The sequence below is a fragment of the Oncorhynchus clarkii genome, chromosome 23 (assembly GCF_045791955.1).
Source record: "Oncorhynchus clarkii lewisi isolate Uvic-CL-2024 chromosome 23, UVic_Ocla_1.0, whole genome shotgun sequence".
Lineage (NCBI taxonomy): Eukaryota > Metazoa > Chordata > Actinopteri > Salmoniformes > Salmonidae > Oncorhynchus > Oncorhynchus clarkii.
In genome coordinates this window covers 10,110,999-10,125,974 of record NC_092169.1, presented here as the reverse complement: position 1 = coordinate 10,125,974, position 14,976 = coordinate 10,110,999, and the positions used below count along the sequence as shown (strand labels likewise).

At 42.9% G+C, this 14,976-nt stretch overlaps 1 protein-coding gene across 7 annotated transcripts in view; it reads right to left on the bottom strand.

Annotated features, from left to right (window-relative positions):
* LOC139381140 (latent-transforming growth factor beta-binding protein 1-like) overlaps positions 1 to 14,976 on the bottom strand; it is a 135,389-nt gene that overhangs the window by 108,005 nt on the left and 12,408 nt on the right. For all 7 annotated transcript variants that reach the window (XM_071124477.1, XM_071124478.1, XM_071124479.1 and 4 more), the window contains exon 3: positions 12,779 to 13,079. In XM_071124477.1, coding sequence (XP_070980578.1) covers positions 12,779 to 13,079 — 301 coding nt within the window. The remainder of the gene's footprint in view (positions 1 to 12,778; positions 13,080 to 14,976) is intronic.

Here is a 14,976-nt window from a genome sequence, read left to right as displayed (position 1 = left end):
TGATGAGTCATTAAAGGAAAGGGGCAGATACACATTAAATATGTTTTATGAGTACTATATTAAATACATTTAATGAGCCCAAGCCCAAAAAAGGCCAAATGATTGTGCCGTTATCCAATACATATATGATATAGGCTACTGCACATTACGCACAACAGAAAAACATACAAGCCCATAGATGTAGCTATCTATATGCTCGTTTGGGTAAATTAATGAAACTAGCTCCAGTTTGCTAATCTTTTTGAGTGTGAACTGTATTACTGTACTGTATTGTATTATACTGTATTATATGGATGGGAATTACGCACATCTTTCAAACCATGATAAAGCAGGGAGAGAACATGCAATTCTGGTGCAGCACATGAGGCCTACAACGTTACAAATATAGGCTGGGGAATTAGATATTCATTTTGAAATATAATAGAGCTTATTTGTATAATTAGTAGGCTGACGCATTTATACCTTTCATAATATTTCCCCTAATGTTATTAGCTTACCTCCTCTTTCTCTCTCTATTGTTGCTTCATTCCTTCCTCTCTTTCAACAGTTAAATTAAATAAGTTAAGTTGCCTTTATCTTCATCATTCTAATGACATCCTTGAATAATATAGTGGCTTGTAAAAGTATTTACCCCCTTGGCATTTTTCCTATTTTGTTGCCTTACAACCTGGAATTAAAATAGATTTTTTGGGGGGGGATTTATATCATTTGACACACAACATGCCAACCACTTTAAAGATGCAAAATATGTTTTATTGTGTAACAAAACAAGAAATAAGAAAAAAAATGGAAAACTTGAGCGTGCATAACTATTCACCCCCCATAGTTAATACTTTGTAGAACCACCTTTTGCACCAATTACAGCTGCAAATCTCAAGCTCTATAAGCTTGGCACATCTAGCCACTGGGATTTTTGCCCATTCTTCAAGGAAAAACTGCTCCAGCTCCTTCCAGTTTAATGGGTTTTGCTGGTGTACAGCAATCTTTAAGTCATACCACAGATTCTCAATTGGATTGAGGTCTGAGCTTTGGCTAGGCCATTCCAAGACATTTAAATATTTCCCCTTAAACCACTTGAGTGTTGCTTTAGCAGTATGCTTAGGGTCATTGTCCTGCTGGAAGGTGAACCCCTGTCCCAGTCTCAAATCTCTGGAAGACTGAAACAGGTTTCCCTCAAGAATTTCCCTGTATTTAGCCCCATCCATCATTCCTTCAATTCTAACCAGTTTCCCAGTCCCTGTCGATGGAAAACATCCCCACATCATGATGCTGCCACCACCATGCTCCACTGTGGGGATGTTGTTCTCGGGGTGATGAGAGGTGTTGGGTTTGCGCCAGACATAGCGTTTTCCTTGATGGCCAAAAAGCTCAATTTTAGTCTCATCTGACCAGAGTACCTTCTTCCATATGTTTTGGCAAACACCAAACATGTTTGCTTATTTTTTTCTCTAAGCAATGGCTTTTTTTCTGGCCCCTCTTCTGTAAAGCCCAGCTCAGTGGAGTGTATTACTTAAAGTGGTCCTATGGACAGATAGCTTTGCAGCTCCTCCAGGGTTATTTTTGGTCTCTTTGTTGACTCTCTGATTAATGCCCTCCTTGCCTGGTCCGTGAGTTTCGGTGGGCGGCCCTCTCTTGGGAGGTTTGTTGTGGTGCCATATTCTTTACATTTTTTAATATTGGAATCAATGGTGCTCCTTGCGATGTTAAAAGTTTCTGATATTTTTTTATAACCCAACTATGATCTGTAATTCTCCACAACTTTGTCCCTGGCCTGTTAGGAGAGCTCCTTGGTCTTCATGGTGCCGCTTGCTTGGTGGTGCCCCTTGCTTAGTGGTGTTGCAGACTCTGGGGCCTTTCAGAACAGGGGTCTATCTACTGAGATTTTGTGACAGATCATGTGACACTTAGATTGCACATAGGTGGGGCTTCATAGCGAAGGGGGTGAATACATATGCACTCACCACTTTCCCATTTTTTTTAATTTATTATCATTTTTTTAAACAAGTAATTTTTTAAATTTCACTTCACCAATTTGGACTATTTTGTGTATGTCCATTACATAATATCCAAATAAATTCCATTTAAATCACAGGCTGTAATGCAACAAAATAGGAAAAATACCAAGGGGGATGAATACTTTTGCAAGGCACTGTATAGGACTAGAATTAGATCCAGAAGGCTTTCACTTCTCTTCACGAAGACTGAATAAATAACTGCTATAGCCTCCCGCCATTGCGCGTTCGCTATTTTTTCAAACTACCGTGAGCTCTATTGGCTGTTGTATTTAACATTCAGCTTGAGTCCCTCTTCGAATAGTCTATTGGTATTTGAAATGCAAAAAAAAAAAAACCAGCAAGCTATTCTAGTCTAGCTTTTTCCTGCATGGTACTCCAAAAGTGTTTTTTAAGGAGAGAGGTCAGCGGAGGTGCATGAGTATTGCACAGTGCATTCTGAAAGTATTCAGACCCCTTGACTTGACAAATTTTCTTACGTTACAGCCTTATTCCAATCTACACACAATACCCCATAATGAAGTAGCAAAAACAGGTTTAGAGATTTTTGCAAATGTATAAAAAAATGTAAACTGAAATATCACATTTACATAAGTATTCCGACCCTTTACTCAGTACTTTGTTGATGCACCTTTGGCAGTGATTACAGCCTCAAGTCTTCTTGGGTATGACTCTACAAGCTTGGCACACCTGTATTTGGGGAGTTTCTCCCATTCTTCTCTACAGATCCTCTCTATCTTTGTCAGGTTGGATGAGGAGCGTCGCTGCACAGCTATTTTCAGGTCTCTCCAGAGATGTTTGATAGAGATCAAGTCCGGGCTCTGGCTGGGCCACTCAATGACATTCAGAGACTTGTCTCGAAGCCACTCCTGAGTTGTCTTAGCTGTGTGCTTAGGGTCGTTGTCCTGTTGGAAGGTGAATGTTCGCCCCCCAGTCTGAGGTGCTGAGCGCTCTGGAGCAGGTTTTCACCAAGGATTTCTCTGTACTTTGCACCATTCATCTTTCCCCCAATCCTGACTAGTCTGCAGAGATAGTTGTACTTCTGGAAGTTTCTCCCATCTGCACAAAGGAACTCTGAAGCTCTGTCAGAGTGACAGGCATCGGGTTGGCATCGGGTTCTTAGTCACCTACATGACCAAGGCCCTTCTCCCCCGATTGCTAAGTTTGGCCGGGTGGCCAGCTCTAGGAAGAGTCTTGGTAGATCCAAACTTCTTCCATTTAAGAATGATGGAGGCCAATGTGTTCTTGGGGATCTTCAATGCTGCAGAAATGTTTTGCTACCCTTCCCCAGATCTGTGCCTCGACACAATCCTGTCTTGGATTTCTAAGGACAATTCCTTCGACCTCATGGCTTGTTTTTTTCTATGACATCCACTGTCGACTGTGGGACCTTATATAGACAGGTGGGACTTTCCAAATCATGTCTAATCAATTTATATTTACCACAGGTGGACTCCAATCAAGTTGCAGAAACATCTCAAGGATGATAATTGGAAATAGGATGCCCCTGAGCTAAATTTTGAGTCTCATAGCAAAGGGTCTGAATAGTTATGCAAATAAGGTATTTCTGTTTTTTATTTGTAATAAATTTGCAAACATTTCTAAAATCTTGTTTCGCTTTGTCATTATGGGGTATTGTGTGTAGATTGATGAGTTTTTTTTTCTGATTTAATCAATTTTATTATAAGGCTGTAATGCAACAAAATGTTGAAAAAGTCAAGGGGTCTGAATAATTTCCCAATGCACTGTAAGTTAGAAGCTTATTATGCATAACCCATCACTAATTAGCTAAATATAAGGCTAATACTGCATGGAATGTATTACCTAAAAGAGGTAGGCTAGGACATAGAATATATATATATATATATATATATATATACAGTGCCTTGCGAAAGTATTCGGCCCCCTTGAACTTTGCGACCTTTTGCCACATTTCAGGCTTCAAACATAAAGATATAAAACTGTTTTTTTTTGTGAAGAATCAACAACAAGTGGGACACAATCATGAAGTGGAACGACATTTATTGGATATTTCAAACTTTTTTAACAAATCAAAAACTGAAAAATTGGCCGTGCAAAATTATTCAGCCCCTTTACTTTCAGTGCAGCAAACTCTCTCCAGAAGTTCAGTGAGGATCTCTGAATGATCCAATGTTGACCTAAATGACTAATGATGATAAATACAATCCACCTGTGTGTAATCAAGTCTCCGTATAAATGCACCTGCACTGTGATAGTCTCAGAGGTCCGTTAAAAGCGCAGAGAGCATCATGAAGAACAAGGAACACACCAGGCAGGTCCGAGATACTGTTGTGAAGAAGTTTAAAGCCGGATTTGGATACAAAAAGATTTCCCAAGCTTTAAACATCCCAAGGAGCACTGTGCAAGCGATAATATTGAAATGGAAGGAGTATCAGACCACTGCAAATCTACCAAGACCTGGCCGTCCCTCTAAACTTTCAGCTCATACAAGGAGAAGACTGATCAGAGATGCAGCCAAGAGGCCCATGATCACTCTGGATGAACTGCAGAGATCTACAGCTGAGGTGGGAGACTCTGTCCATAGGACAACAATCAGTCGTATATTGCACAAATCTGGCTTTTTTGGAAGAGTGGCAAGAAGAAAGCCATTTCTTAAAGATATCCATAAAAAGTGTTGTTTAAAGTTTGCCACAAGCCACCTGGAAGACACACCAAACATGTGGAAGAAGGTGCTCTGGTCAGATGAAACCAAAATTGAACTTTTTGGCAACAATGCAAGACGTTATGTTTGGCGTAAAAGCAACACACCTCATCACCCTGAACACACCATCCCCACTGTCAAACATGGTGGTGGCAGCATCATGGTTTGGGCCTGCTTTTCTTCAGCAGGGACAGGGAAGATGGTTAAAATTGATGGGAAGATGGATGGAGCCAAATACAGGACCATTCTGGAAGAAAACCTGATGGAGTCTGCAAAAGACCTGAGACTGGGACGGAGATTTGTCTTCCAACAAGACAATGATCCAAAACATAAAGCAAAATCTACAATGGAATGGTTCAAAAATAAACATATCCAGGTGTTAGAATGGCCAAGTCAAAGTCCAGACCTGAATCCAATCGAGAATCTGTGGAAAGAACTGAAAACTGCTGTTCACAAATGCTCTCCATCCAACCTCACTGAGCTCGAGCTGTTTTGCAAGGAGGAATGGGAAAAAATTTCAGTCTCTCGATGTGCAAAACTGATAGAGACATACCCCAAGCGACTTACAGCTGTAATCGCAGCAAAAGGTGGCGCTACAAAGTATTAACTTAAGGGGGCTGAATAATTTTGCACGCCCAATTTTTCAGTTTTTGATTTGTTAAAAAAGTTTGAAATATCCAATAAATGTCGTTCCACTTCATGATTGTGTCCCACTTGTTGTTGATTCTTCACAAAAAAATAAAATTTTATATCTTTATGTTTGAAGTCTGAAATGTGGCAAAAGGTCGCAAAGTTCAAGGGGGCCGAATACTTTCGCAAGGCACTGTATATAGGCTATATATCAATATAGAACAGGATGATCTATTTTGGATGCAATTTGAATGGAGGTGATGGAGAGGGAGAAAGACTGAGTGAGAGTCCGTGCGCGCGTGCACTGATTTAAAGCAACAATATTCGAGTGATTGGCTGTATTAAACATTTCCAGCTGCAATTAAAAAAAAAAGATCTTTACACAAAAAATATGAGGTGACCCCCGAAAGCCAGATGGAGATGGGTCAATTGGATGCGCATTCGGTCTTGATATTACTGTAGCATAGACTATGCCTGTCACAAGAAATAAAGCTACCATGATGAGATGATAGGTCTACATGCATTGTGAACTGCGCTCCATTCTGAGATGGGCTGTCTGTCCCCACCCTGAGCATTCATGGTACATCATGCAAAGGCCATAGAGAAGCCAGATTTAGACATTGCATATAATTTAACAGTTCAATTTCACGCCATGCTGTTCATATAAATAATTTCTTATAAATTCTCGCAGTTATTTATCCCGGGGAAAAGGGAGTGGTTTTGGCTGGTAAACCCCGGTAAATTTGCATAACCGGGTTCCCACCATTCACCCTAGTGAATACTATATACAGTAAATGTGTGTGTGTGTGTATGTGTGTGTGTGTGTGTGTGTGTGTGTGTGTGTGTGTGTGTGTGTGTGTGTGTGTGTGTGTGTGTGTGTGTGTACACGTGTTCATGTGAGTGTGTCGGCGGTGCCTTCATCACTCCCCATTCCTAGAATAGAAGGGAGTATCTCTTTACCTCCTCCCCAATGACGAGAGGTGAGAGGTCAGGCTGGTCTCTCCCTGACCCAGCTCTGCTAAATACTCGCTGACACACGGCAAAGCTACCTGCTTAGGAGACTTTGCCCAGCCTTCTCACAGCCTCAGAGGCATGAGTTTGGCCCTCCAACCATCAACCACAATACTGAAACAGAAGCCCTCTGTTGTAGTAAGAGGGTCGCACTGTATTCTTCCCAGCCACTGCAAATCCATCTCATCAGCAGCAGTCGTAGAGGGGCAAATCCATGGTATCGAATTACGCTTTGACTCAGTTTTTTCACTTCAAAATGTATGCCAAACCAAAATCATGATTTCAAAGTTTAATAAACCATACAACTCTATGCACAATGACTACATTTAAGTTCCACTGTAAAATGTAATAAAACTAATTTAGTGGATTAATCAAACTTTGGTAATGAAATTAGGGAAAAATCTCCCTCAGGTTTTATTGTGACCAAGTTTTCCAAAAACTCTTAAATATCTGCTCCGAATGAAGATTCAAAGATGTCCGCAGAAATAATGGGGTGTCAGCTATAACACAACACCTTGACTTTGAAAGAAATCTATTTTGGTTATTGAACTACAGTAAGCAAAGTGCATTTACATGAGTCCCTGATCTGTGCTACACAGAAATGCATAATTATGGATATTAATGTAACTCTCGTCTTGTTTCACAAGTTTGAACATCACAGCGCAGCACAGCACAGTAGAGTACAGTGCAGTACAATATAGCAGAGCAGAGTAGAAGTAGTGTAGAGTTCAGTACAGCAGAATAGACTAGAGTACAGTAGATTACAGTAGAGTACAGTACAGTAAAGTAGAGTATAGTTCACTACAGTAGTGTACAGTATAATATACTGTACACTACAGTAGTGTACTATACTCAAATGTTCTTTACCTTACTGTACTGTATTATACTGTACTACTGTATTGGAGTATACTTTACTTTACTCCACTCTACTCACTGTACTGTATTGTACTGTATTACTCTACTGTGCTCTACTTACTGTACAGTACTGTGCTGTACTATCCAAACTTGTGAAACAAGCATCTATGATAGGTTTAAATTTGGTCCAGGGACTGGCCAGGGTGGACTGACCAGGGTGGACTGACCAAATTTCAATCACTTTTCAACTTCCATGGACGTCCGGTGTCGGTCGGTGCTTAGTGGGTGAGGGTGCTGGTTACAGTAAATGGAAAGAGATGGGGCTCATGGGTAGGTGTCAGTAAGAGCTGGGAGGGGTGACATTAACTGGAGAGAGAGAGGCAGAGAGAGGGGGGGGGGGGGGGGGGGGGGGGGGGGGTTGTCCAGATTTAGACTGTTTTAACAATCTTGGTTTGACCAACAGGAAGACAAAATAAATGATGAGCTGAATATACCATTATGCCAGTGGAAGGGAGGACAGTAGCAGGTGACCCAACTGTGGTTTGTGACTATTATAATTACCCTTTGTAGCCAATCCAGTTGCAGCAATTCCGTTACAGATCTGGTAACGGAATTACGAGTTTTAATCACTTAATAATAAAAAAAGGCAATATTTCATAAATTCCAAAACAAAATGTAAGTGTGATGTTTGTTGGCAGGGGTCTTAACCTCAACATTATTGTGTTTTGATATATTTCTGATACGTTTAAGACTTTTCTGGGAGACGTTTTCCAAGACCCATTTTCCATCTGCTTATCCAGAAATCAAAGCCTTTACTTATGCCTAATGTGTAAGATGGAAAATGGTTGAAAAATGTAACTATGCCTCAATTTACCAAAATTAGAAACGCTTAGCCGTCATTGACACCCAATTTGATACGCTACTATCAACAGGTTGGTGCTCATGGGTCCTTTTCAATGGAAATGCCCAGAGTCAGAAAGGGAGAGAGAGGTAGAGAGAAAGAGAAAGATAGAGGATGGACAGATCTGTTCTCTAGCACTTTAGCCTGCTGCTTGGGAGATAGATACCAACTGGTTCCGTGTAGATGAGAAGCTCTGGGGTGGATTGAGAGGGTCTAAGGAGAACGGGTGCCGATTGCCATTGACACCAGCATATCTATTTAAGCTGGTCTCCTCTCAAGGGCATAGCCAAGGTTTCAGTGACACAAGAGCCTCATCCACTCTTTGTTGTTCTTCCCACTTTGACTTGATCTATGAGGCTGGCTGTAGTCTGAACGGGTGGCTTCAGACATCAAAGGGCTTTAATAATAGCCAGACCAAACAAACAGGTAGTTTAAGGGTGGTTTACAAAACAAGGAAGAGGATTGTCACGGAATGTGTGAAGTCAACAGGAGGTCAATGATTTGCTGTGACTGGAGCAGACACAACATGAACACTAATATGTTTGTTTGGGGTTATTTGGGGGTGGGGGCTTTGACCATCGTGGCAAAGCACAGTCCCATCAGAACCTGGCTTCAGTCTGAGATTGAAATGATTTCTACCACCGATGGCATGCATGAAATGATGTTACTCTGTCAAATAAATACAGTGGGGTCTACTGCAGCTAAGCTTTAAATACGCCAGCAAAAGAGAGCTGAAAAGTCAGGGTAGGCAGAGGGAGAGAGAAAGAAAGAGGGAAAGGGGGAAGTTGTAAACATAAGATCTTATTCCAGTCTCAACAAAATATCTGGCAAGACTAGGTGTGCTGGCAATGGCTGTGCAATTAAATAGAAAAAAATGGATATTTTTTCAGCGTTTCACTTTATTCAAGGAATGGTTACAAGAGCCTGGTTGGTAGTCTGAAATATCAGAGCAGAGATCTTGCTCATTTCTATATAAACAGACCATTGACAGGGGGGGTGAACCTGTGCAGTCTCGACCTTCAGCACTCAAATTCTCTGGCCACGCTCACACACTCCACCACTGGCCCCGTTACCATTCCCAGTCCTCCCCAAGAGAACCGACACACTCTGCTCTACCGTAGTGAACCCAGTAAATGTAAACAGAGCCCGCTCATAGTTTATCAGCACGAATGTGTCAGATGAGAGACAGAGAGAGAAAGATAGAGAGACAGAGAGGAAAAAGAGAGCGCGCGCAGGAAATCCACGTTTTGTCAGTGCTCCGTTGCGGTTAGTTGATTCTCTGGTTCCTTGATTGACTCAATACCCAGAGCCAGCAACTTGCACACTTGGAATTTGGAGCTGATCCCATGTGATTCACTTGGTTTCAGTGGGATTCTACTCAAAAGATGGATGCCTGGATACAGTTCCCATTTTCATTTTATACAACCAGAGAAAGGAGAAATAGCCAACTTCCTGGGTGTAACTAGGAACATATTGGCACCACAAAGAAATTCCTGCTCGGGGAGTTACACACACACACACACACACACACACACACACACACACACACACACACACATACACACACATGCACGCACAAGGACCTGGAAACATCAGCACACTCCCAACAAGTTTGTGGCTCACGCTGCGAGAGAGAGTGGAGAAGGAGGAGGAGCAGAAAGGAGAGCGTCATTTGTCTATACCTATCTCCACAAGTGCTGAGAGGTAAGGTCATTCGTTCCTTGGAAATGGGGAATGTTACTTCAAACCGATGTGGGCGGATGACACATGGCTCTGCTGGGGTTTTCTCAGAGAAGGGGGTAAAGACAGAACGATAGAGAGTGCAGAGGGAGAAAAAGACACACACACACATCACTTGACCCACTCCAATACCAGGCATGGCATTATCACACAGGCATGATCACACAGGCATGATCACACAGGCATTATCACACAGGCATTATCACACAGTCAGTGTATCCAGCACTGCCATGTGTTCCGAGGCCTGTCAGGACACAGGGTCAGGACACAGAACCACAGGGGCAGGAGTTAGACCACAGCCTGGCCTACTCCTGGGACACACCATACAGTACCACCATAGAGGTCCCATTACAGGAGCAGCGCTATACATTTAGAGACTCATTTCCCTTACAGTTTACAGTAGGAATGTCAGCAAATATCCTTAAACCTTTCCTGCTCTACTGTAGATGCGGGTCTGTGTAGGAGACAGGCGGACGGTATCACGCTGACTTTAGGAAGAAAAGAGGCGATAGAGCCACCTGTGCTGCCCGCCTCCGCTTCCAATTGCTTCACTCCTCTTGTTTCTGTCTTTTTTCGTACCTTGAGTAAATGAAGTAAAAACAAAAACGGCACGTAATTTCCCTCTGACAGCACAGAAGGGCTTGTTTTGGCCCCTCAGGTATGACAAGTAGTGCTACTCAAAGTTATTTTGTCTGGATGAGGTTATTTACTGCAGCCGCGGAACACACACACACACACACACACACGATTTCCTTAGCTCTAAATCTCCCTGTGAACAATGCCAGAGCACATTCCAGAGGCAAGCCCAATATGGGGCGGCAGGTAGCCTAGTGGTTAGCGCGATGGGCCAGTAACCAAAAGGTTGCTGGATCGAATCCCTGAGCTGACAGGGTAAAAATCTGTCACACTGCCCCTGAATTTTTATTTTACCTTTATTTAACCAGGCAAGTCATTTAAGAACAAATTCTTATTTTCAATGACAGCCTAGGAACAGTGGGTTAACTGCCTGTTCAGGGGCAGAACAACAGATTTGTACCTTGTCAGCTCGGGGGTTTGAACTTGCAACCTTCCAGTTACAAGTCCAATGCTCTAACCACTAGGCAGTTAACCCAATGTTCCCCGGTAGGCCATCATTGTAAATCTGAATTTGTTCTTAGCTGACTTACCTAGTTAAATAAAAACATTTAAAATCCAAACCTCTTCTATCACACTTTGATCTTTCCTGAGAAATCAGCACTCGCAACCGACAAATCACCCCCTGTTTGCCCAAGTCTTTGTAAGGTTAGTCTGGGTATTCTATGAGGTCAGACACTTATAATAACAATGGCACATTCACCCACTACTTTAGCTATTCAAAGGTTAACGGTTAAACAAAGCTCTCGATACCAATTGAACCATACTAGCAGACATTACAGTAACAAACTTTTCCCCATGATTTATGTGTTTAACAGAAATTATGGGGCGAGACTCCTCACAGCACAGCATGGATGACTGAACCTAAATGACTGAACCTACAACCGCACCAACGCTGTCTCATTGCAATTCGTCAACCAATGTGGATACGCAAGACTAACAAAAGAGTGATACAAAAATCCTATACTAGACATAATAGCATAGGTGTTAAATAAACTAGAGTGATGAAAACAGGTTAACCCATTAAGTGACATCACTGTTGGATCTGACCAATGAAATCCCATCAGTCAAGGAGCCCCCTTCCACTGCCCTGACGACCCTCTCTTTGATGGGGTCACAGGGCATGTGTTTGGCTAGACAACCCGATCATTTGTCATTTTAAGGGTCAGAGGTGTCACTGAGACCAGCCATTAGCTCAGTCATCCATTTATCACACTAGACAATCTCTCTGGGTGTCATACCAAAATATAATCTGAAATCTCTTGAAATTGAACAGAAATGTGACCCATTTAGTAAAAATGCAGTTTGTAATGGCATAAAAGGAAACCGTTATTTATCTTGCCCTGCCGCTGCTTTTGCATATCTAACTGATCTGATTATGAATGATAGATCTGGAGAGTATGTTTTTATTTGAAATATCAGATAACATGTTCCTGCACTCATATAAGTGATGGGGGAATAGCTCCCCGTGAGAAATAATCCTCCTAAATTGAGAGCAGCTTTCGAGCACACAGATCTGGGTGCAATTACACCGCCTGAGCAACGCAACGTTTTTATGTGTTTTACAGTGAAGACACGCAAAACGCAGCACATAAAATGGATTCATTAACATTTGAAATATCATTAATCGATACCAGAACTAGGCCACCCGTGCCAACATTTGTTGGACCTGATGTGAGGCAATTTTGGACATTTCTATCAACACGCTGCCCCACATTCGAGTGTGAACTGAGATTTACACAGTCTGCATTCACGCTGATTACTCTTGACAAGTCGAGGGCCTTGCGCCGTGTCCGATATGACGGCACATTTTCCAGCAGTCTACTGTGGTGACAGGCAAAACAAACCGATAGGCCAACCACAGGAGGAGTTAGCATCTTTTCAAATACAGAGTCTTAAAATGGTGTAAGTGATTCTACCTATCACACTGATGGATGGTGAAAAACCCCAACAGTCAACACAGCAGGAGGGAGTACAGTTTAAAGGACATTGTGAAAACTCTCACAGGGAAACATGATTTCTGTTCAGTGGGCTGGGGGCCTCACTGTCCTCTCTGGCACAGTGTGGGGCACCAGCAGTGTCAATATGATTATTTACAGATGAGCCCTCAGACCAACTCTGCCTTTGTTTGACAGTATGCACCCCTTCGACTCCACTACTAATAAACTGTGAAGAGCGCAAAACAAAAACAGATTGGAAGAGAGTGATGGCTTAAACAAACCATTCCAAGCATTCTCATAACTTCAATATAGATTGCAATAAATGGAGTGGGTGTTGTCAACCACATGCTGCACTTGTAGAGAGAATACTCACTGCTGGGGCCGGACCAGGTGGGGGGATTGCTTGACAGTCAGGGTCATCTGGGCCATGTTGCTGACAGGGACTGGCCCAGGAATATAACCCTGCTGGGGGATGGGCCGCTGGGGCACTACGTTGTGTCCCTTGGTGTGCCCATTGCTGTGTCCATTGGTGTGGCCGTTCCCTGGCTGCGCTGGGTAGGAGGAGGTGGGCATGGTGTTCTGTTCACATGCTTTGCCCTTGGAGCCCGGCTTGCAGACACAGAGCTGGGGCCTCAGACACATTCCTCCATTCTGGCACTGGGGCAGACAGTTGGCTGCAGCACAAAACATAGGGGGGGAAGAGAGAGAAAGAGAGAGTGAGTGACATTGCAACGTGTAGATATTCACACACACATGTATACATACACACTCACACAACATATACAAACCCCAGAAGCAGACATAATATACCATGTTAAATGCCAGTTATATGACGTTGTCTCAGGGAGCTATTTTCAGACATTTATTGAGGAAACTCAGGTAGTGGGGGTTCATTTAGGTGCCATAGAGTCATTACTCAAACCAGAAGTAATGTACGATTTAGGACAAAAGTATCATGAATGAATAATGCATTACCAAACATAGAGTCGCTGTTTTTCCTGGTTAAAAAATGAATCTCTACAGTACTTAGCATTCGTAATAAGATTTTTGTCATGGAAAAGGCAGAGGGACAGGGATAGAAACCCCGGTGACAGAATCTAAATCCCTAACAATCATAGTCGGAGAAAGCTGTTCCCGTGTCTCACTCTCATTATTAGTATTAGCAGCCAAAGTAAATACCACCTCCACGGTTCCCCACACTGTGAATGTACCCTCCCAAAGCTGAGAGTTTGACAGTGCTTTACACAAGCTGAGGCTCGGTAACCAATTATTGGAGTCCCCGGCACAATGACATATGTGCGGTGGGTTGGGGCATCAGAGAGAGGGACTGTGTGTGTGTGTATGTGTGTGTGTGTGTGTGTGTGTGTGTGTGTGTGTGTGTGTGTGTGTGTGTGTGTGTGTGTGTGTGTGTGTGTTTGTGTGTGTGTGTGTGTTTGAGTTGTTACAGGAGGCTGGCAGGTAGCCTGTAATTACACTGTGCTCCCTTCTCTTAAAAAGGCACAGGACTGGGACTGTCATTTTTCAACTACAAAGCCTGCCTCGAGGCCACAGTGGCCAATTCTTACACACTCCAATGCGCGTGTACACACACACACACACACACACACACACACACACACACACACACACACACACACACACACACACACACACACACACACACATTGTAGATAATCAAATCAAACCCACTTTTGTGCTTTCATTGGAGCCATCATTCCAGAGGTGGTGTGTGTGTGAAGTGTAAGAGCAAATGTCTCTGCCCAGCCCCACAGGCTCCCTGAGGAGGGCTCCTCCACCACACTCCTCATTACCATCACTAGTTCCTTTTGATTTGTGAAAGTGATTAATGACAGAGAGAGAGAGAGCAAACTGCATCAAAAAGCAAGTCATGCATCGCCCAAGGACATGAAAACAAATCCAAATCCCTCTCACTCTCAATAGGCGTCTACTAATGACTCACCACTGGCTCAAAGCTTCTTTTTTTTTACCCGACTGAGCTATTTAGACACATGAGTCCTAATAAACGCTGTGCAACAAGAGACCCCCCCTTAGAAGCATCAGAGGGCGATTACATCTACAGATTACATCACTCCTGCTAAATTATGTTTTGGTTTATACATACCCCACACTATCATGCCTTTTTTGCTTTCTTTTCTGAGTAGAGTAAATGGTTCGATTTTTTTTCGCCGCTGGACCTGATTAAGGCTACCATCGGTTTGCGAATAGGGCTACACAAGAGCGCTGTCCTGTGACAAGGGCACGGTGTACGTGATGCCGATTTCAGCACTAGCTGGGGAGGGAAAATAAGTGACGTCCCACTTTGATAAGACGACACCTCTGTTGACTCATAGGGAGTGTTGCTGGGGTCTGCAAGGGTCTGTCGTGGAACACAAAAATGTATTTGTGTGTGTGCCTACATTAATCACCTGGGGAAATCAAGGTGCAACATCATATGCTTATACTAGTGGATATACAACCGACACTACCTTTCTCAGGAAATAATGTTCCACGCCGATGATCCAGTGCAGATGTTACGGGATGTCCCATTAGTTGAACAACCCCCCATCCTAC